At 45.2% G+C, this 23,156-nt stretch overlaps 1 protein-coding gene across 2 annotated transcripts in view; it reads left to right on the forward strand.

Annotated features, from left to right (window-relative positions):
* PRPF8 (pre-mRNA processing factor 8) overlaps positions 1–23,156 on the forward strand; it is a 36,897-nt gene that overhangs the window by 172 nt on the left and 13,569 nt on the right. The window contains exons 2-24 of one of the 2 annotated variants that reach the window (XM_007454214.1): positions 172–282; positions 791–959; positions 3,773–3,937; positions 4,024–4,242; positions 4,391–4,603; positions 5,109–5,234; positions 5,330–5,435; positions 6,399–6,589; positions 6,720–6,839; positions 6,926–7,115; positions 7,247–7,366; positions 7,476–7,610; positions 7,958–8,087; positions 8,466–8,662; positions 8,791–8,997; positions 9,126–9,289; positions 9,429–9,555; positions 9,674–9,866; positions 10,141–10,328; positions 10,477–10,715; positions 10,942–11,088; positions 11,272–11,482; positions 11,679–11,795. In XM_007454214.1, coding sequence (XP_007454276.1) covers positions 183–282; positions 791–959; positions 3,773–3,937; positions 4,024–4,242; positions 4,391–4,603; positions 5,109–5,234; positions 5,330–5,435; positions 6,399–6,589; positions 6,720–6,839; positions 6,926–7,115; positions 7,247–7,366; positions 7,476–7,610; positions 7,958–8,087; positions 8,466–8,662; positions 8,791–8,997; positions 9,126–9,289; positions 9,429–9,555; positions 9,674–9,866; positions 10,141–10,328; positions 10,477–10,715; positions 10,942–11,088; positions 11,272–11,482; positions 11,679–11,795 — 3,774 coding nt within the window. In that variant the 5' untranslated portion in view covers positions 172–182. Of the gene's footprint in view, positions 1–30; positions 283–790; positions 960–3,772; positions 3,938–4,023; positions 4,243–4,390; positions 4,604–5,108; positions 5,235–5,329; positions 5,436–6,398; positions 6,590–6,719; positions 6,840–6,925; positions 7,116–7,246; positions 7,367–7,475; positions 7,611–7,957; positions 8,088–8,465; positions 8,663–8,790; positions 8,998–9,125; positions 9,290–9,428; positions 9,556–9,673; positions 9,867–10,140; positions 10,329–10,476; positions 10,716–10,941; positions 11,089–11,271; positions 11,483–11,678; positions 11,796–23,156 lie in introns of those variants that run through there. The other variant, XM_007454215.1, reaches the window with a different exon arrangement.

The following is a 23,156-nucleotide window of genomic DNA, read 5'->3' on the forward strand; positions in this document are numbered from 1 at the left end:
GGGCCTGGGGGAGGCGCGGTGGGCGTCGGGCTGACCCGCCGGAGGGATCGGGCCGGGCTGGACGCACTCTGAGCGAGGCGGGACTGCAGGCCGTGGGTTTCGACGTGTGCCTGCTGCCCCTCTTGCGGGCCCGGGCCCTGTCGTTAATTTTTTTCTTCCGCTGCTCCCCAGATTCTCCGGGTATGGCCGGAGTATTTCCTTACCGAGGGCCGGGTAACCCGGTGCCTGGCCCTCTAGCCCCGCTGCCAGACTACATGTCGGAGGAGAAGCTTCAGGAGAAAGGTGAAGAAAGCGTGTGGGAGCGGCGTCTGGGGGCGGGTGTGCGCGTGCGCGCAGCGGATTTGGCCCCTTTCCCCGTTTTGGCAAGTGTCAAAACATTAGGTGTTAGTGCAATTATTGGCCCCCATTTATTTTTTTACATCTAATCAAGTCTCTAAAACCATCTACTTAAAAAAAGTAAAAGCGTCTATTATTTGCAGGCACTGATCCAGACAATGAGGATACAATAGCGATGCAGACAAAACCCTTCCCTTGCAGGGTTTAAGTTGCAATGAGGGAGATGGACAGTAAAAAAAACTTTAATTATGTTATGATAGAAGTGCTAGGCAATGATAAATGTGACGAAGAAAAAAAAATAAAGCAGAGCGAGTAGACAGGAGAATTGTCAGGGAGTGTTTCTGCCCGGTGCCTGCCCTCTGTCATATATCCTGACAGGAGATTACCCTAGGGCAAGAGGCGGGGGTGGTTAGGGTAAGGGTGTGCAGTTCTTTAAACTGAGGTGTTCTTGTAGCCCGAAAATGGCAGCAATTGCAGGCCAAGCGCTATGCGGAAAAGCGGAAGTTTGGATTTGTGGATGCTCAGAAAGAAGACATGCCTCCAGAACATGTCAGGAAGATCATTCGAGACCATGGAGACATGACCAACAGGAAGTTTCGCCATGACAAAAGGGTGTACTTGGGGTAAGGAACATGCTGGAAGTATTTCATTTGGGGTTTGGCCCCTTTCCCTTCTCCCTGTCTCTTACATTTCAGTCCTGGATAGCTGCTCTATCATTTTGGGACTTTAATGTTCTGTGACAGCTCATCTGAGTGGTCATCAAAGAAGGGAGAAAATAACTGGAATTTCGTCATAATTTCCAGATCTTCCAGTTTTGCTTTTTTTTTTTTTTGGTAAACTAATCTTTATTGGAATGTAGTTGATTTACAACGTTGTGTTAGTTCCTCCTGTACAGCAAAGTGAATCAGTTATACGTATATATATATATTCACTCTTTTTTAGATTCTTTTCCCTGATAGGTCATTACAGAGTGTTCAGTAGAGTTCCCTGTGTTGTACAGTAGGTTCCTTTTTTTTTTTTTTTAATATTTTAAAATTTATTTTGGTTGTGCCAGATCTTAGTTGCAGCATGCGGGATCTTTAGTTACAGCATATGGACTTCTTCTTAGTTGCGGCATGCCTGTGGGATCTATTTCCCTGACCAGGGATCAAACCTGAGCCCCTGTGTTGGGAGCACGGTGTCTTACACACTGGACCAACAGGGGAGTCCCAACAGGAGGTTCTCATTAGTAATCTGTTTTATATATAGTAGTGTGTGTATGTCAATCCGAGTCTCCCAATTTATCCCTCCCCCACTTCCTCTTTGGTAAGCATAAGTTTGTTTTCTACATCTGTGACTCTGTTTCTGTTTTGTAAATAAGTTCATTTGTACCACTATTTTTTAAGATTCTACATATAAGCGATATGATATTTGTCTTTGTCTGACTTACTTCACTCAGTATGACAATCTCTAGGTCCATCCATGTTGCTGCAAATGGCGTTATTTCATTCTTTTTTATGGCTGAGTAATATTCCATTGTATAGATGTATTACATCTTCTTTATCCATTCATCTGTCGATGGACATTTAGGTTGCTTCCATGTCCTGGCTATTGTAAATAGTGCAACAGTGAGGATCAGGGTGCATGTGTCTTTTCGAATTATGTTTTTCTCTGGATATATGCCCAGGAGTGGGATTGCTGGATTATATGGTAGCTCTATTTTTAGTTTTTTAAGGAACCTCCATACTGTTTTCCATAGTGGCTGTACCAATTTACATTACCACAAACAGTGTGGGAGAGTTCTCAGTTGTGTTCTGTTTTGTTTTTTTTTTTTTGCGGTATGCGGGCCTCACTGCTGTGGCCTCTCCTATTGTGGAGCGCAGGCTCAGCGGCCGTGGCTCACGGGCCCAGCCACTCCGCGGCATGTGGGATCCTCCCGGACCGGGGCACGAACCCGCGTCCCCTGCATCGGCAGGCGGACTCTCAACCACTGTGCCACCAGGGAAGCCCCCCTCAGTTGTGTTCTTTATTGCCCTGATTTTTTTTCCTGATCTGGGACTGGAGCTTTTTTTTTTTTTTTTTTTTTAATTTATTTATTTATTTATTTTTGGCTTTGTTGGGTCTTCATTTCTGTGCGAGGGCTTTCTCTAGTTGTGGCAGGTGGGGGCCACTCTTCATCACCGTGCGCGGGCCTCTCACTGTCGCAGCCTCTCTTGCTGCGGAGCACAGGCTCCAGACACGCAGGCTCAGTACTTGTGGCTCACGGGCCCAGTTGCTGCGGGGCATGTGGGATCTTCCCGGTCCAGGGCTTGAACCCGTGTCCGCTGCATTGGCAGGCAGACTCTCAACCACTGCGCCACCAGGGAAGCCCTGGAGCTTTTAATTTGTCCATTGATGCTTTGATAAGATGTCTCTATCTTTGAGTGGGTTAAAGCCTAGAGCAGGACACCTGTACATTCCTGTTTCCTGTAATTCCTAAGTGACCAGAATCTTCAGGTTCAGGGATAGTTAACTCCCGGGGTCTTTGTACTCTTGTTTTTCTGTGTCCTCAAGGTGGGTGAGTACAGCTACAAATACCATAGCAGATCCCTTTTCCATTTTTGCACAAAAATGTTAACCACTTGGGCTTCCCTGGTGGCGCAGTGGTTAAGAATCCACCTGCCAGTTCAGGGGACAAGGGTTCGATCCGTCATCCGGGAAGATCCCACATGGCCACGGAGCAGCTAAACCCGTGCACCACAACTACTGAGCCTGTGCTCTAGAGCCCGCGAGCCACAACTACTGAAGCCTGCGTGCCTAGAACCTGTGCTCTGCAACAAGAGAAGCCACTGCAGTGAGAAGCCCGCACACCTCAACAAAGAGTAGCCCCCACTTGCTGCAACTAGAGAAAGCCCCCGCGCGGCAGCGAAGACCCATCACAGCCAAGAATTAAATAAATAAATAAATAAGTTTATTAAAAAAATGTTAGCCACTTAATAAACTGGTCTAAGACAGCTGTGGAAGTTTTATTTCAAAAATATTTTTGAGATCTGTGCTGTGCCAGGGATATAGCAGTGAATAGGAAGTAATGGTCTTTCTGGAGCGTATAGCCTAGTGACAGAATAGACAATGGTTCAAGTAAAGTGTGGTAAATATTTTATTATTTTTTATGGAAAGCTATGGAGAGAATAGACTGTGAGGTAGCCTAAAAGCTGTCTGTTAAGGGAACAGCTGTTGATTTAGAGGGACTGACACCCAGTATCGTGGGACAGTGATGTTTAAGAAGCAAAGTGGCACAGCCGGAGGTGGGGAGGCAGAGTTCCTGGTCACGGAGGGCCTGTGTACTAACTTTGGGGGTTTGGACTGTAAGACCGGTTTTCTGTGGAATGTGATACTGTGCTACCTTGTGGCTTCTCTGCATGGTACAGGTAGCAGAACACCTTGTCACTTCGAATCATCTGTCTTCCTGTTGTTGCAGTGCCCTAAAGTACATGCCCCATGCAGTCCTCAAACTCCTGGAGAACATGCCTATGCCTTGGGAGCAGATTCGGGATGTGCCTGTGCTGTACCACATCACTGGAGCCATTTCCTTTGTCAATGAGATTCCCTGGGTTATTGAACCTGTCTACATCTCCCAGTGGGGGTGAGAAGTGCTGGAACATGGTGTGTGGTGGTGGTGGTTGCAGAGGCAGTGGGTAGAAACCGTTATGTGACATTGTCGACTTCCAGGTCAATGTGGATTATGATGCGTCGAGAAAAAAGAGACAGGAGGCATTTCAAGAGGATGCGTTTCCCCCCTTTTGATGATGAGGAGCCGCCTTTGGACTATGCTGACAACATTTTAGATGTTGAGCCACTGGAGGCAATTCAGCTAGAGCTGGACCCTGAGGAAGATGCCCCGGTGTTGGACTGGTTCTATGACCACCAGCCATTGAGGGACAGCCGGAAGTGAGTGATGGTTGGAGTTACCACTCCTGTGAGGGCTTTGGAACTCTTGAGTGTTCTGGAACTCCAGAAGGGGTCCTGGGAGAGCAATGGGTGGTATGGCTTGGCTAGCTAGTATATCTACCTGACATGGGCCTCTTTTTTTCCCTAGGTATGTGAATGGTTCCACTTACCAACGCTGGCAGTTCACACTGCCTATGATGTCCACTCTCTACCGCCTGGCCAATCAGCTCCTGACAGACTTGGTAGATGACAATTACTTCTATCTGTTTGATCTGAAGGCCTTTTTTACCTCCAAGGCCCTCAATATGGCCATTCCTGGAGGCCCCAAATTTGAGCCTCTTGTCCGAGACATCAACCTACAGTAAGTTGGAGAGATTAGAGATTTTAGGCACCTTGGGTTAAATAAAATCTAATCTTTTTTTAAAAAAATTTATTTATTCATTTGTTCATTCATTCATTGATTGGCTGCATTGGGTCTTTGTTGCTGCACCGGGCTTTCTCTAGTTGCGGTGAGCAGGGGCTACTTTTTGTTGCAGTGCACAGGCTTCTCACTGCGGTGGCTTCTCTTGTTGCGGAGCACGGGCTCTAGGCTCACGGACTTCAGTAGTTGCAGCCCGCAGGCTCAGTAGTTCTGGCTCGTGGGCTGTAGAGCACGGGCTCAGTAGTTGTGCACGGGCTTGGTTGCTCCACGGCATGTGGGATTTTCCCGGACCAGGGCTCAAACCCTTGCCCCCTGCATTGGCAGGCGGATCCTTAACCACTGCAGCACCAGGGAAGCCCCATAAAATCTCATCTTGATCCTTAAGATCCCATTTTAGTTTCCAAACTGCCCAACTAGTCTGCTCATCTTTGATTTTGCACCCTAGGGATGAAGACTGGAATGAATTCAATGATATTAACAAGATCATTATCCGGCAGCCCATCCGCACTGAGTACAAGATTGCTTTTCCTTACTTGTACAACAACCTTCCACACCATGTCCACCTCACCTGGTGAGAGAGCTAGAACCCAGCTGGGGGAAAGGAGAGGTGGGCGTTTAGGTTGGGCCAGGGCAGGAGAACCTTGGCTGACTCTTCTTTCATTTTAGGTACCACACTCCTAATGTTGTGTTCATCAAAACTGAGGATCCTGATTTGCCAGCTTTCTACTTTGATCCTTTGATCAACCCAATTTCCCATAGGCACTCTGTCAAGGTGAGAGGAAGGGACGTTTGACCTCAGCTCTTCAAGAGAGACTTCCTGTCTGGGCAGAAGCGTTACTAGATAAAAATTCAGCTAGAGGGAGACATGTTTTCCATCCTTAAGTGTTTCCCTCTAGCTGTAAGCTAACGTGAGAGTTTGGCACTTGGCTCAGACCAAGTTATTGGTATTATCTTGTTTCTATGATTATCCATTTGGGTTTTATCATTTCTCCTCTGGGACTCTATGTGGTCTTATCCTGGTCTGTTTCCAATGTGTTCTTTTTTTTTTTTTTTTTAATCCTTTATTGAGCTGTAATTCACTACCACACAATTCACCCGTTTAAAGTGGATAATTCGGTGGTTTTTCATTTATTCACAGGCTTGTGCAACCATCACCACAGTTAATTTTAGAACATTTTCATTTCCTCAGAGAGAAACCCTGCACCCATTAGTAGTCGCTCTGTTTCCCTTGAATCTTCCTTGCCTAGGTAACTGCTAATCTGCTTTCTGTCACTGTAGATTTGCCTATTATGGACACTTCATATGAATGGAGTCATACAGTATGTGGTCTTTTGTGGCTGGGTCTTAACACTCAGCATAATGTTTTTGATGTTGATCCACGTTCCATTACGTTCTTAACATGAACAGATCTTCCCCAAGCCCAGTTTTTGGAGCTTGGACAGAAGGTGATTGCGGTGTTCACCTCTTCCTGGTATTGGGGGGTCCTCTAGGAGACCTTCTGCTGGTGAGCCAGATGGGGTGTGAGGAGTGCTGCTTGCTTTCCTGGTTGGCCCTGCCTTGTTCTCTGCTCCCTTGGCCCCCTTTGCCCTGGCCCTTCAGGGATTCTCTTGTCAGGCAGCTCAGTTTCCATGGCAGATGTAGCCACTGTACTTGGCCCCAGAGAGTTTCCGTCTGATCCCAAGTGTCTGCCCACATCAGCGGGAGCTAAATAAACCCTCGGGTGTTCTTCTTTCAGAGTCAGGAACCATTGCCAGATGACGACGAGGAGTTTGAGCTCCCAGAGTTTGTGGAGCCCTTCTTGAAAGACACACCCCTCTACACAGACAATACAGCCAATGGCATTGCCCTGCTTTGGGCCCCACGGCCCTTCAACCTACGCTCTGGTCGCACCCGCCGGGCCCTAGACATTCCCCTTGTCAAGAACTGGTAAGGCTTCTACCTGGGGGGATAGTAGTGGATGTACAGGAGGAAAGACTCCAGCTGGGTGGGCGTACAGCCTTTAGCAGAGCGGCTGGAAGGAGAGATGGGCCAGGCTCTGGTGGGCTTGTTTTTTCAGGTATCGGGAGCATTGTCCTGCTGGGCAGCCTGTGAAAGTGAGGGTCTCCTACCAGAAGCTGCTTAAGTACTATGTGCTGAATGCCCTGAAGCACCGGCCCCCTAAAGCGCAAAAGAAGAGGTGAGGTGCTCTAGGGCCCCTGCTCAGACTTTTTCCATTCCAGAGATAATCAGGAGTCTAGCTCTCACTCCTTATTCCCACCCCAGGTATCTGTTCCGTTCCTTCAAAGCCACCAAATTCTTTCAGTCTACAAAGCTGGACTGGGTGGAGGTGGGGCTACAGGTTTGCCGCCAGGGCTACAACATGCTCAACCTTCTCATTCACCGCAAAAATCTCAACTATCTGCACCTGGACTACAACTTCAACCTCAAGCCTGTCAAGACACTCACCACCAAGGTACCTGCGTTGGACCTTAGGGGTCTCCTGGGCTGAGGGATAGACTGGCTTTGCTCTGGCCTCTAAGGAGGGCATACATCCAGTCCAGACTTGCTGACAAATGTTGTTTCTGTCCTTGGCCTCTTTTCCAGGAGCGAAAGAAATCTCGTTTTGGGAATGCTTTCCATCTGTGTCGAGAGGTTCTGCGCTTAACTAAGCTGGTGGTGGACAGTCACGTGCAGTATCGGTTGGGCAATGTGGATGCCTTCCAGGTGAGGCTAGGAATGCCCAGTCCCGCTCCAGGTGGGGAAGCTGGGGGAAGCCTGGGCTGATCGTGGATCTGGCTGTAGCTTAAAGCCTGATGGGGCAATTGTGTTGCAGCTGGCAGATGGGTTGCAGTATATCTTTGCCCACGTGGGGCAGCTGACGGGCATGTACCGGTACAAATATAAGCTGATGCGCCAGATTCGCATGTGCAAGGACCTGAAGCATCTCATCTATTACCGCTTCAACACGGTAGGACCCTGCCCTCGTATATTCATGTTCTCAGATCCATCTTAATTTTTACATTGAGTAAGGACTCTTTCCAGGCACCTGTTTGGAGAGAGGCTCTGACTGTTTCATTACTGCCCTCATCTTGTGAATCTCAACACTTCCCCTCAAAGCCCACTTTTAGATCTAAATAGAGAATCTCAGTGACTGGTTTCTTCATTTACTCCATTTTAGATATGGGGGTCTCAGAGTTTTCCCATTTTTTCCCTTAACTGCCATACGTGTGCTCTTTGCCCCACCTCCGCCCAATTTTCTGTTGTTGTCTGAATGAATTGTTAACTTGTATTCTTGACTTCTGCTTGGAATCCTAGGGCCCTGTAGGGAAGGGCCCTGGCTGTGGTTTCTGGGCTGCTGGCTGGCGAGTCTGGCTGTTTTTCATGCGTGGCATCACCCCTTTGCTGGAGCGATGGCTGGGTAACCTCCTGGCCCGGCAGTTTGAAGGTAAGTGGTTTTCTCCGTGTCCAGCTTCTCCCATTATCACTTCAAGGGTAGATCATGTGTGTTCCTGTTCTGTCCCTTGTCCTTGTTCGAGACTGAGAATCTCTTCCTGTTGGATTGCCTCTAAGACCCAGTCTCCAATGAGTCTGACCTCGTATTCTGGGTCTTGGGCTTTGCTTTGGGGCCTTGAGGCTATCGAGCATTTACAGGATGGAAATTCCTCAGAAGCATAGTTCTGAATATCTGACGTATCTTGTTTTGCATGTGTTGGGCTTTGTTTATACTTTACTGATTTTATTATAACCATGGTAAGCAACAGCATGCAGGTAGAGACGCTTATTAGGAGCGACAAATCTTGCTTTTATTCACTTTCACTTCTAGGCCGACACTCAAAGGGGGTGGCAAAGACCGTAACAAAGCAGCGAGTGGAGTCACATTTTGACCTTGAGCTTCGGGCAGCTGTGATGCATGACATTCTGGACATGATGCCTGAGGGGATCAAACAGAACAAGGCCCGGACAATCCTGCAACACCTCAGTGAAGCCTGGCGCTGCTGGAAGGCCAATATTCCCTGGAAGGTGGGCATCTCCCCAACTCCGAGGAGGCATAGACATCATCTTCCTGGGCTCAGGATTACCACTTCTGGAATGTCTTAGGGGGGCATGTGGCTCCCATCACTTTCTCATTGTGCCTTTTGCACTTTTAGGTCCCTGGTTTGCCAACACCTATAGAGAATATGATCCTTCGATACGTGAAGGCCAAGGCTGACTGGTGGACCAACACTGCGCACTACAACCGAGAACGGATCCGCCGTGGGGCCACTGTAGACAAGACTGTTTGCAAAAAGAACCTGGGACGCCTCACTCGGCTCTACCTGAAGGCAGAACAAGAGCGGCAGCACAACTACCTAAAGGTTGGGCAGAGTAGGCTGGGCTGGGTGTGTGGGGGTGGGCAGGAGGGTGGACTGCAAAGTTGGGACCATACCTTGCCCTGGTGGGATTGGGCTATGTTGGGAAGCTAATTCTCATGTCCACTTTGCAGGACGGGCCTTACATCACAGCAGAAGAAGCGGTGGCAGTGTATACCACCACTGTGCATTGGCTGGAAAGCCGTAGGTTCTCACCCATCCCATTCCCCCCACTGTCCTACAAGCACGACACCAAGTTGCTCATCTTGGCCTTGGAGCGGCTCAAGGAAGCTTACAGGTGAGAAGTAGAGTAGACGGGCTCCTGTAGGGAGGTCACGGGGGAAGAATGGCATCATCGTCAGAGTCCAAAGAAAGAAGGCCTTCTGGGGATGGCTTCCTCTTGGTTTCCCCTTTCACCTTTACTCTTGCCTTGTTAGTGTGAAGTCTCGGTTAAACCAGTCGCAGAGGGAGGAGCTAGGTCTGATCGAGCAAGCCTATGACAACCCCCATGAGGCACTGTCCCGCATCAAGCGTCACCTCCTCACACAGAGAGCCTTTAAAGAAGTGAGTCAGATACCCCCCACATTTTCCTTTGGCTTTGTGATTCATTCATGGCACCCAGGGTGGCAGGTTGCCTCAGATGATCGGTGGGTTGGTGTGAGCCAGCTTCCTTGTCCCACAGGTGGGCATTGAGTTCATGGATCTCTATAGCCACCTGGTGCCAGTGTATGATGTAGAGCCACTGGAGAAGATAACTGATGCCTACCTGGACCAGTACCTGTGGTATGAAGCTGACAAGCGCCGCCTTTTCCCACCCTGGATCAAGCCTGCTGACACAGAACCACCTCCTCTGCTTGTTTACAAGTGGTGCCAAGGTAGAGCTTTTCTGGGATTGCCCTTGAGGAAGGGAGATGAATTAAGTTCTGTGTGAAAATTCTCATCCAGTCAGCATAATTAGTTTACTGTCTTGGTGCATGGTACCCAGGAAACGGTGTTGATGTTACGTTGTGCACAGCTGGCTCTCCTAGCAATACAGATGAATGAATAGAGTGGTTGTGTGATTGGGTTATGAATGTGATAGCTCCTGTAGGCACTAGTTGTGAAACAGAATTTCTAATTTGCTGGAGACCTGTGTTTCCTACTCCTCAGGCATCAATAACCTGCAGGACGTGTGGGAGACAAGTGAGGGCGAGTGCAACGTCATGCTGGAGTCCCGATTTGAGAAGATGTATGAGAAGATAGATTTGACCCTGCTTAATCGGCTGCTGCGCCTCATCGTGGACCACAACATAGCCGACTACATGACAGCCAAGAACAATGTTGTCATCAACTACAAGGTGTGTCTTGGGGGCAGGGTGGCAAGGAATTGGGGGAGGGGTGGTTGTCTGGCCCACTGAGTTGGGATTTGCTGTGGGGAGGGCAAAAGAGGATGGGCCCCGAGAAGCCTGGGACTTGGCCATGGTCAAGAGTTGTCTTTCTTTCTAGGACATGAACCATACGAATTCATATGGGATCATTAGAGGCCTGCAGTTTGCCTCATTCATCGTACAGTACTATGGCTTGGTTATGGATTTGCTTGTGTTGGGATTGCACCGGGCCAGTGAGATGGCTGGGCCCCCTCAGATGCCAAACGATTTTCTCAGTTTCCAAGACATAGCCACTGAGGCTGCCCACCCCATCCGTCTTTTCTGCAGATACATCGATCGCATCCATATTTTTTTCAGGTGAGGGCTTGCCTGGATTGTTATCCTTGCAGGGTGTTGAGGTATATGCCCAGCTTCTGGAAGCAGCTCTTGTACCTTAGTTGACTTGCTGCTGGGTTGGGGCTCTAAAATGGGATGAAGTCCTGTGAGTAGGGTGCAGGTTGGGGGTGGCCCCCGTCTGTGGAGCTGTAGGCCTCATGAGATCGCAGTGTGCTTGGCCTTCAGCATCGCACCTTGTCTGGTGTAGGTTCACAGCAGATGAGGCTCGGGACCTGATCCAGCGTTACCTGACAGAGCACCCTGACCCCAACAATGAAAACATCGTTGGCTATAATAACAAGAAATGCTGGCCCCGAGACGCCCGCATGCGCCTCATGAAGCATGATGTCAACTTGTGAGTCTAAGTTGGGGCCGTGGGAGCTGGAATCAACCTGAGGGACCCAGAGAACAATTAGAGGGAATTTATAAGGTGGTGTCCTGGGTGGGAGGGTGTACTCTGTTGGGATATCATCAGTCTGGCCTTTGAAGGGAAGTTCCTTCTAGGAGACTGATGTGACCTTATGTTCTCTGTGGGCAGGGGTCGGGCAGTGTTCTGGGACATCAAGAACCGTCTGCCACGCTCAGTGACTACAGTTCAGTGGGAGAACAGCTTCGTGTCCGTGTACAGTAAGGACAACCCCAACCTGCTGTTCAACATGTGTGGTTTTGAGTGCCGCATCCTGCCTAAATGCCGCACCAGCTATGAGGAGTTCACCCACAAGGATGGGGTCTGGAACCTACAGAATGAGGTACAGCCTGGAGCGGGACCAGGGGGTAGTAGGAGTAGCATTACCATGCCTGTACGTCCTGCGTAGGTGGGGGTGAGGTATACTGCGCACCTTTTCATTGTCAGTCGGTTGAGCTCTGTTGGGAGGGTAGGGCTCAGTGGTGGTTCTTGTTCCTTTAGCAGTTCCAGAGATGGTTAACCTTGACCTTATGGTTTAGGTTACTAAAGAGCGAACAGCTCAGTGTTTCCTGCGTGTGGATGATGAGTCAATGCAGCGCTTCCACAACCGTGTGCGTCAAATTCTGATGGCCTCTGGCTCCACCACCTTCACCAAGGTACATACAGCAGTAGTGTCCTTTGTCTGTCTCACATCCCTTTCAGCTCTTCCCTCCTTTGTTCTCCTTTCTTCCCAACTGTGTCCAGTGTACTAGTCTCCATGCTTTATGGTACAGCAGCTTAGAGTGTCAAATCACGTCACAGTTGTTTCCTGAGAATTCCCTGTAGGAAATCTATAGCCTACTTCTGTGTAGTTGCGATGATTCTAAGTTAAGGTAAAGGTGGAAATTGGATTTTTAAGTTTGAACAAAAATCACCATTTTTGCATTGTCCCCAGGCTTTTTATCCAGGTCATACAGTTCATCTTTTGGCCCATAACATAATGTGCATGTTAAAAAGCAAGTATAATGAGCTATATCTCAGTGTTTATTTCCCCTTCAGTTGTTTCCAAAGGCCCAGCCGAAGGCAGCTGGAATTGAAAAAGAGTAATCTGAGGACTTGTTAACTGTGTGTGCTTAAGTTGCTGCAAGGTTTAAAAAGTCGCCTTGCTCGTTTCTGCTGCCTTCCCGTTCCACTAATGGTGCACATGAATGTCCTGGCTGATACTCTCGAGGGCATCAGTAATGCCAAAAAGAGAGGGAAGTGCTAGGTTGTTATTAGGTTGTGTTCCAAAGTCACTGCCCAGTTTCTAACTGTAATAATGAGGCAGGGTTACACTGGTGAATTTGAAATCATTGATGATCACAGAGCGGGCAAAACTGAACTTCACAGGCAAGTTAAACAAGTGTAGTGATGTGATCAGCCCCAGATTTGCTGTGCAACTCAAAGATCTAGAAAAATGGCAGAATATTCTGCTCTTGCCCCATCAGTTTGGTTTCATTGTACTGACAACTCAGCTGGCATTGTGGACCACAAAGAAGCAAGACATGAAAACACACAGGGGGTATTCTTTTTCTAGGAACGTAATATATACATAGAAATAAAATGCCTCAGTGGATTAAAAAAAAATCGCCTCATCCTGGTTTTTCTTAGAATAACTCTTAGTTGTAACATTTTCTCTCCTTCTGGCCTGCATATCCCGTTAAATATGCAGCATATAAAGAAGGTTTCCAGTTTTTTGGTAATAATTCTGTTAAGGATACTGTTTTTTGTGGTACGCGGGCCTCTCACTGTTGTGGCCTCTCCCGTTGCAGAGCACAGGCTCTGGACGCGCAGGCTCAGCAGCCATGGCTCACGGGCCCAGCTGCTCCGCGGCATGTGGGATCTTCCCGGACTGGGGCACGAACCCGTGTCCCCTGCATCGGCAGGCGGACTCTCAACCACTGCGCCACCAGGGAAGACCAAGGACACATTTTTTTTATCTTAATATTCCTTACCTAAAGTCCCTCATGATACATTTTTTTTTGTTTTTTTTTGGGTATAGTGCAGGGGAAAAGTGTTTTTTTTTTTTTAGGTTGGTTTATATCGTCCAACAGTCAGATAACAGGGATTGTGTAACTCATTCATTCCATTTGTGTTTGTTGATAGCCACTGTGTTCAAGGCGTTACACACACACTACATGTGACATACAGTCTGCCTTCCAAGAGCTCACTACCTAGTTGGAGAGACAATGCATAGTCAAGAGAACTACAGTACAATGTGTTTATAGAGCTCTTGTGTTACTTGGGAATCTGTGAGAATTCTCAGGTTCATGACTGTAGCCCAGTCTGGGAGAGGAAGAGGGAAAGACTTCCTGAAAGAAATAACATGTGAGAGGCAGGTGAGGGAGAGCATTCTTTCAGCCAGAGGTATGAAGAGGTAGCCAGCATGGTACATGTGAGGCCATAAAAAGTTTGGGTTTACAGCAGTAAAACTGTGGAGGAGATGGAGGCTGGATAGGTAAGCAGAGCTAGATCATGGAGGGCATCACCTGCCTTGTTAAGAATCCCGTTAAGAGTCCCAGGGGACTTCCCTGGCGGTCCAGTGGTTAAGACTCTGGGGTCCCAATTCAGGGGACACAGGTTCGATCCCTGGTTGGGGAACTAAGATCCTGCGTGCCGCATGGCGTGGCCAAAAAAAAAAATTCCATAAGGGTCTTGAGCATGGGAGTGACTTTTTCAGATTTCCGTTGCGTGTTAGGTGGTTCACTCGTGCAGCTGTGGGGAAGATGGATTCAGAAGACGAGGAGGAAAGATGAAGTTTGGGGACTACTGCTGAAGTCCAGATAGAGATGATGAGAACCGTGAACGTACGCAGAGGGGAACAGATTGGATAAAGAGCAGATACAGTCAGCAGAGCTTCATTTTGGTGAAATGCCAGAGGGAAAGGAAGTCAAAATAACATTCAGTTTTTGGCATGGGTGGCTATAGGTGAATGTTGGTGCCATCAACTGGAAGACTACAGGAAGAAGAGCAGGTTTAGGAGAGAAGATAAATGAACTTAGTTCAGGATATAAAAAGTTTGATGTTCCTGAGAACATCCAGATAGAGTTTCCAGCAGGCACTTATTTATATCATATTTCTTCAGTTCCAAAACAAATATATGTGTGTGTGTATTTAGTGGTACCTCTTAGATTTGATGAAAAGCATTATGAGTTTGAAGCTCCAGGGAGAGAAATGAGGTGAGAAAGTAAGAGCGACTAGGGGCAACTTAGAGGTTCCTATAGGATGTCCAGGTGGCGATAACTTTGGAATCTGAAGCTTGGGGAAGATGTCTGGGTTGCAAATACAGATTTAGGAGTCTTTCAATATAAAGGAGATGGTTGAAAACTCAAGAGTGAGCAAGATTATCTGGGGAAAGTGTAAGGAGTGAGAAGAGCAGAGGGGTGAGTTTGGAACCGTAGGGAACACTGAGCAGCGTGGCCAGACTGGGAGAGCGCCGGGCCATGGATGCCAAGCTTGTCAGGAGTTGGGATGGGCACTTAACAGTGTCAGTTGCCTAAGTGTGTTTCAGTCAGATAAGGCCTGACAAGTATCCATTGGATTTGGCAGTCAGGATGTCATGGATGACCTTAGCAAGAGCTGTTTCAGGAATATGGGGATAAATGCCAGATTGCAGTGGGTGAGGCTTTATGGGAAGTGAGGGAGTGGAGAAGGCAAGGACTGTCAGTTTGCCAGAGCAGGAGGAAGAGGAGGGACATTAGACGCCACCTAGAGGGAGATAGAAGTCAAGGCAGGTATTTTTAAATGGGAGTGATGGGAGTATGTGTACAGTAAGGAGCCAGTAGCGGGTCAGAGTGCAGCAGAGAAGCGTGGTAGGTGATGGAACGGTGTCTGCTCCGCAGGGATAGAGTAAAGGGAAAACAGGGAAGCATCATCTAAACCTAGTAGAAAGAGGTCTGCATAGTTGTGAATGTAGATAAGTTTAGTGGGAAGTTATAACAAACCTTGCATTTTTCAGCTTCACCTGGGCTGGAGTGAGGGGCAGTGGGTGCTGGACTTGAGCACAGTGGTGAGGGTGGGATTCGATTGTTGAAGAAACTGCACTGAGGGTTTTAAGAGAGTGAAGACAACTGTGAGTGAGTGTGGGCTCTTCCCAGAACTACTCAGCTTCTCAAGCTCTCGGCAACGGGCTGGAGAAGGTGGATCGATTGTAGTGCTGATTTAGGACTAGGGTTTTGCCAGAGGGCTGTTGTGGAGTGGTAAGGGGTTGGATGCAGGGGAATCAAGGGTGCTGGCCCCTATTGGAATCCTGGATATTGGGAGGGAGAGAAGGAAGAGACCAGAAGAGGCCCGTGGCCTTGGGAAAAAATACAGGGATCAAAGGAATATATGTGTGAGAGGTAAGAGCCTGAGTAAAGGAGGACTGTCAGAGGTCAGGTAGGCAGTTTAATATAGTCCTTAGAATAATGGGTTCTGGAGTCAGACTAGGTTTAGTCATAGCTCTACCACATTACTCTTGGGATCTGGGTTAAGTCACCCACCCACTCTGGGCCTTAGTTCCCTCATAAAATGGGGGTACTGATATGCTAGCTGGCTCAGAGGGCTTTTGCAACAAATGATGCTTATAATAAGCTATATTACTCAACAGATTTTGTAATAAATGTTTGCTGTCATTGATAAGAGGCATCTCAGAGATTATGATCAGATAGTACCGTATTGGAATTTGTTTCCTGAGGTGTGTTAAGGTAAAGCAGTTCTTGTAATAAAATTTCTTGGTCCTCCAAGGTTGATAATAGAAGGGAAATCTCCAGTAGGGCTAGAGGTGGCTGGACATTATGGCACTATTCTTGTCCTTCCCCACAGACTCACTTGTAGTTATTACTGATGGGGGCACTTTAGGTGCTACCCCCATTCTGGTAGCACCTGGCTTCGAGCCAGGACTCCTTCAGTCCTAGTAGTAGCTATGAAATAAGACTGGAACATTTAAACAAGACTTTGATATGGGCCAGTAATAACAGAAGGAAAATAGAAATGCGCCACATTAGATCATCTGACTTACAAGGTGCAGCCTACTTAGCTTTAGCTTATGAAGGACCGTAAGGCCACCTTCCTGCTAAGTTCCCTGTCTTCCCACAAACAGCATTCTCTCTGTCCTTCACCAGGGAATCCCTTTAAGCATGTGTAGATGACTTAAAGTCTGAAGCCAAGAGGAAAAGAACATCTTTGCCTGGCAGTAGATGTATTTCTCTGTTCTTGTTTTGTTTTGACTTTTATTTTACATTATTTATTTTTTGAAAACTTTGTTTTTTTTAGAGCACCTTTAGATTAATAATAAAATTGAGAGGAAGGCACAGAGATTTCCCATTAACCCCTGCCCCCACATGTGCAGAGCCTCCTCTATTATCAACATTACTCACCAGAGTGGTACATTTTTTTTTTACCAAGGATGAGCCTACATCGACACATCATAACCACCCAAAGTCCTTAGTTTACCTTAGGGTTCACTCTTGGTGGTATATATGCTGTGGGTTTGGGCAAATGTATAAGAACACATATCCATCATTAAAATATCATAGAGAGTATTTTTGCTGCCCTAAAAGTCCTCTGTTCTCTGCCTTTTCATCTCCCCTGTCCCAGCTATATGTTTAGTTTCAGATGGAAAAAATTTGCTGTCTAATGTACCATGGTTCAAAAGGACACAGTAAAAGTTCCCATTAAGTTTTTACCAGTTACGTTTTCACTTACAGTAAAAAGAAATTAAATACTAACAGAACCCAGAAAACACCCAGAATCCCATCGTCCTAACATCAGTTTTATTTTCCACATTCCCGTCCAAGTTGGTCATGTGCCATGAGGTTATGTGAATTGAATTTGTTTTTTTTATGAAGACTTAATATGTGTGAAGTTCTTACCATGGTACCTAGTACATGGAATCACTCGGTGTTATTCTCTTTCTTGCCTCCCCTCATCCCCAGGAACTTCTGCTATTCTTAAAGGAATGTGATACTCCTTGGGAATTCATACTTACTCCCTAATGGGAATAAAGCACTGGTAACTGCAGCAGAACTGGAGTGTTCTGTGATACAAACCATGCAGCTTGTGATTCAAAGGACCAAATACAGTCAGAGAACTTACTAAGACTCAGAGTTGTCTTACTGAAGTCTATTTGCTTTATTCCCAGATCTAGCCCATTCTGGTCCCCGGCTCTCCGCTCTCGTTGCTATAGGTCTGTTGTCTTGGTTGTCTCATCCTGAGCACAAGCTAGATGCTCAGTTTTGCTTTTGTGATTTGATTCAGGCTGTTACCTCATCCAGGAGTCACTTCATCCTGCCTGTCTGAATACTATTTGCTCAAGGCTAATTCCTGTGATAACTCCAGCCAATGTGATCTTTCACTTCAACAATTGCCTAGCAAACGTATTCGTTACCTTGAAGTGTTGATTATATCGTTTGGTATTTTGTGGTTGCTCTCTTTTTCAAAGATTGATGTTTTGGTTTCACTGATTTTTTTTTTTTTTAATTTAATTAATTTATTTTTGGCTGCGTTGGGTCTTTGTTGCTGCGCGTGGGCTTTCTGTAGTTGCAGTGAGCAGGGCTACTCTTCATTGCGGTGTGCGGGCTTCTCATTGCAGTGGCTTCTCTTGTTGTGGACCACGGGCTCTAGGTACGTGGGCCTCAATAGTTGTGACACATGGGTTTAGTTGCTCTGCGGCATGTGGGATCTTCCCGGACCAGGGCTCGAACCCGTGTCCCCCGCATTGGCTGACGGATTCTCAGCCGCCACCAGGGAAGCCCAGTTTCATTGATTTTTATTTTTCTCTTTTCTATTTCATTGATTCTGCTCTTTTGCTTACGTTGGGTTTAATTTGCTGTTAGTTTTCTAGTTTGTTAAGGTAAAAGGTTAGATGACGACAATTTTGGACCTTTCATTTTAATAGAAATATTCAGTGCTGAAAAATCTCCTTTTAAGCACTGCTTTAGCTGCATCCCTCTTTTTTTTTTTTAATTAATTAATTTTTTATTTATTTATTTTTGGCTGTGTTGGGTCTTCGTTGCTGCCTGCCGGCTTTCTCTAGTTGTGGCGAGTGGGGGCTACTCTTCATTGAGGTGCCCAGGTTTCTCATTGCGGTGGCTTCTCTTGTTGTGTAGCACGGGATCTAGGCACGCAAGCTTCAGTAGTTGTGGTACAGGGGTTCAGTAGTTGTGGCTCATGGGTTCTGGAGTGCAGGCTCAGTAGTTGTGGCACAGGGGCTTAGTTGCTCTGTGGCATGTGGGATATTCCTGGACCAGGGCTCAAACCCGTGTCCCCTGCATTGGCAGGTGGATTCTTAACCACTGTGCCGCCAGGGAAGCCCTGTATCCCTCAAATTTTGATAGGTTTTCATTTTCATTCAGTTAAAATGTTTTCTAATTTCCCTTGTGAGTATTTTTTTGTCATTTTTTGTTTTTTTTTTTACTCAAATTATATATGTATTTTTTAAATTTATTTTATTTATTTATTTGGCTGCACCAGGTCTTAGTTGCGGCACGCATGGTCTTCAGTCATGGCATGCAGGATCTTTCAGTTGCAGCATGCAAACTCTTAGTTGTGGCATGAATGTGAGGTCTAGTTCCCTGACCAGGGATCAAACCCGGGCCCCCTGCACTGGGAGCGTGGAGTCCTAGCGACTGGACCACCAGGGAAGTCCCTCTCTTATGAGTTCTTATTTTACCCATAGGTTACTTAGAAGTATGTTGTTTAATTTTCAAATATTATTTGAGGGGTTTTCCAGGTATTTTTCTTTTATTAGTATCTAGTTTAATTCCATTATGGTCAGAAAACACTCCTTATGAGCTTAGTTTTCTCAAGTGTATTTAGACTTGTTTTATGGTTTAGCATATATAGTGACTGCCTTCGTGTGTACTTGAGAAAGAATCTGTATTCTGCTTTGTTGGGTTTTTACAAATGTCAGTTAGGTTTAGTCAAGTGATTGCGTTGTTCAAGTCCTTCTATGTCTTTTTTTTTCTTGTGTCTATTTGTATCAGTTACTGAGAGAAGATTGTCATAAGTCGTGGATTTATTTCCCTTTTCAGGTTCCTCTTTTTATTTTTGGCGTTAGAGACACCATTCACTTTGTTAAAGACATCCAAGCTTATAACATAAAGACATATGACATTTTTTCAGAAATTTATATCTTTTTTGAGCACAGAAGAATGTCTGAAGTTCAGACTGCTCTGGTAGCTTTTAAATATTTAGTCAAAGTTGGGCAAAGCATAATTGGCTTGGCTTACAGGTGGAAAACCAAGAAAGTGTCATCAGATTAGCAGGCTTAGGGGAGTAGGGAGCCATCTCATTGAGACCAAAATGCAAACTGACAAACTTTTTGTTCAACAACCTGCATATGGGTGATAACCAAGGAGTTATGCCAGGTGGAATGCTGTATCACGTACCTGAAGATACAGCTAGAATTATAAATGAACTTTACAACTGATGCACACATAGACATTTCAATAGATAGAAGCAACTCTGTTGACACCCCAGCAAGAAATATATATTGTTCATACTGTTGGGCATAATTATTTAATTTTTTTTTGAATCTTATGCTTCAACATGTCCATGATTTTTTGCTTCATATATTTTGAAGCTCTGTTATTAGGTATATAATATATTTATTATTTTTTTAAAGATTTAATTTTATTTATTTTTTGCTGCGTTGGGTCTTCGTTGCTGTGCGCGGGCTTTCTCTGGTTGCAGCAAGTGGGGTTGCTCTTCGTTGCCGTGCACGGGCTTCTCCTCACAGTGGCTTCTCTTGTTGTGGAGCATGGGCTCTAGGCCTGCGGGCTTTAGTTGTGGCGTGCAGGCTCAGTAGTTGTAGCGCACGGGCTTAATTGCTCCATGGCACATGGGATCTTCCCAGACCAGGGATCAAACCCGCGTCCCCTACATTGGCAGGCAGATTCTTATCCACTGTGCCACCAGGGAAGTCCCTAAGTATGTAGTATATTTAGAATTACTATATCTTCTTAACGAATTGACTCCTTTATCATCATGAAATATTCCTCTTTATTCCTTGTAATATTCTCTGTTCTGAAGTCTACTTTGTCTGATATCAGTAGTGCCCCTCTAGCTTTGTTTTGTGTGTGCATGGATGTCTTTTTCCATCCTTATACTTTTAATCGGTGTCGTTATAAAGTTAACTTCTTATAGATTGCATTTAATTGGTTTTTGCTTTTTAAATTCAGTTTAACAATCTTTGCCTTACAAATAGTCTAAATACTCCAATTAAGTTTAATATGACTGTCAATGTCGTTGAGTTTAAATCTGCCATCTCGCCCTTTGTTCTTTATTCTGCTTTTTTCCTCTTTTCCTGCCTTTTTTATTTATTTTTTAAACAGGAGAAAATCAAACGAAAGTTTCATAACATATATGTGGGAGAGACCCAGGAAAACTGAGTAACTCATTTTCCTCCCTTCTTTTGGATTGAGTGGGGTTTTGGTATGGTTTTAATTTATCTCCACACTTCGCTTATTAACTACACTTCTTTGTTTTTTATTGGTTGCTCTAGGGTTTACAGTATATATCTCTGACTTACTGTGACTACTAGTCTACTATCATGTTACATATTGTACGAGAACCTTTCAATAATATACTTTCATTTTCCTCCTCATTTTTTGTAGTGTTTGTGTTTTTTTGTTTTTTTGTTTTTTGGCCACGCCCCACGGCATGCAGGATCTTAGTTCCCTGACCGGGGATCAAACCCGTGCCCCCTGCAATGGAAGTGAGAAGTCTTAACCGCTGGATGGCCAGGGGAGTCCCTGTAGTGTTTTTGTTATATGTTTTAACTGTACCTATATTATAAACACAGTGATACTTTGTTACTGTTTTGGCTTTAAACGGCCTTTTTATCTTTTACAGAAATTACAAAATGAAAAATAAAAATGTCTTTTACATTTTACCCACATACTTATTATTTCTGGTGTTCTCCATTACTTTATGTAGATCCAAGTTTCCATCTGGTATTGTTTTCCTTCTGCTTAAAGAATTTCCATTAACATTTCTTGTAGTAAAGGTGTACTGGCAGTGAATACACTCTGCTTTTGTTTGTCAGAAAAAGTGTTTATTTTGCCTTCATTATTTTTTCTGCAGCTTTACAATGTTGTTAATCCCGTCTGTACATTTTTTAATTTTAGATATTGTAATTTTTATCTCTAAAAGTTTCCTTTGGGTCTTTAACATCTTCTGTTTCTTTCCTCATTGTGTTCATGTTTTTCTTTATATACTCAAGCATAATTATAAAACGTTCAGTAGCTGTTGTAAGGTCTTTGTCTACTAATTCCATCATCTGTTGTTCCCAGGTCTGTTTGTACTGATTGATTTTTCTTCTGTTTATGGGTAATTTATTCCTACTTCTTTGTATGCATCCAATATTTGATTGGATGCTAGAAATTGTGTAATTTATATTGATTTATGGATTTTGTTATATTCCTTTAAAGATTGTTGGGTTGTGTTCTGGTGTACAGTTCAGTAACTTGTGGTTTAGTTTGATCCTTTTGAGGCTTGCTTTTAATTTTAAGCTTCTTAGTTATAGTGAATCCAGAGCACCCTTTCTTCTGGGGCTAATTTATCTCCACTACTAAGTTGATAACTTTTTATGGACTATACCTAATTCCCATTTATTATGAAGTCTCTGTATGGCTGGCGGGAACACAAACTGTTGTCAACCTTATGTGAGCTGTGGGACTTGTTCAGCTTACTGATCTGGTGGTGGTTCTTTCTTTGACCTCGGAGGTTATTTTGTGGTTTTTTTTTAACATCTTTATTGGAGTATAATTGCTTTACATTGTTATGTTAGTTGCTGCTGTATAACACTGACCAGGGATTAACTGGTGCCACAGCAGTGAAAGCCCAGAATTCTAACCACTAGGCCACTAGGGAACTTGCAGATCTCTTTCCTTTTTTTTGAAGTATGACTGACTTACAATATTATGTTCATTTCAGGTAAACAATACAGTGATTTGCTCTTTTTACACATTACAAAATGATCACCAGGATAAGTCTAGTTACTATCTGTCACCACACAAAATTATAATATTCCCTATACTGTACATCTCCGTGACTTACTTATTTTATAACTGGAAGTTTGTACCTCTTAGTCTCCCTCGACTATTTCACTCCTTCCCCCACCCTTCCAAGTATCCGTGTTGTTACAGATGGCAAGATTTCATTCTTTTTTATGGCTGAGTAATATTTCTCTCTGTGTGTGTGTGTGTGTGTGTGTGTGTGTGTGTGTATAAATACATCTCCTTTATCCATTTATCTATCAATAGACATTTAAGTTGCTGCCATATATTGGCTATTGCAAATAATGCTGCAGTGAACATGGGATGCACGTATCTTTTCGAATTAGTGTTTTTGTTTTCTTCAGATAAATACCCAGGAGTAGAATTGCTAGATTGTATGTTTCTATTTTTAATTTTTTGAGGAACTTCCATACTGTTTTTTATAGTGTCTGCACCACTTTACATTCCCATCAGTAGTACGGTAGTACACGAGGGTTCCCTTTTCTCCACATCCTTGTCAACGCTTGTTACTTGTCTTTTTTTTTTTTTTTTTTTTTTTTTGCGGTACGCAGGCCTCTCTCTGCTGTGGCCTCTCCCGTTGCGGAGGACAGGCTCCGGACGCGCAGGCTCAGCGGCCATGCCTCACGGGCCCAGCTGCTCTGCGTCATGTGGGATCTTCCCAGACCAGGGCACGAACCCGTGTCCCCTGCATCGGCAGGCAGACTCTCAACCACTGCGCCACCAGGGAAGCCCTACTTGTCTTTTTGATAATAGCCATTCTGGCAAGTGTGAGGAGACATCTCATTGTGGTTTTGATTTGCATTTCTTTTATGATTAGTGATGTTGAGCATCTTTTCATGTGTCTATTGGACATCTTTATATCTTCTCTGGAAAAACGTCTCTTCAGCTCCTTTGCCGAATAGACATTTTAAATCAGGTTTTTTGTTTTGTTTTGTTTTGTTTTATGTTGAGTTGTATGAGTTCTTTGTATTGGGTTGGCCAAAAAAAGTTCATTCAGGT

This window comes from Lipotes vexillifer, unplaced genomic scaffold, assembly GCF_000442215.2.
Source record: "Lipotes vexillifer unplaced genomic scaffold, Lipotes_vexillifer_v1.1 scaffold680, whole genome shotgun sequence".
In the NCBI taxonomy this organism is placed as follows: domain Eukaryota; kingdom Metazoa; phylum Chordata; class Mammalia; order Artiodactyla; family Lipotidae; genus Lipotes; species Lipotes vexillifer.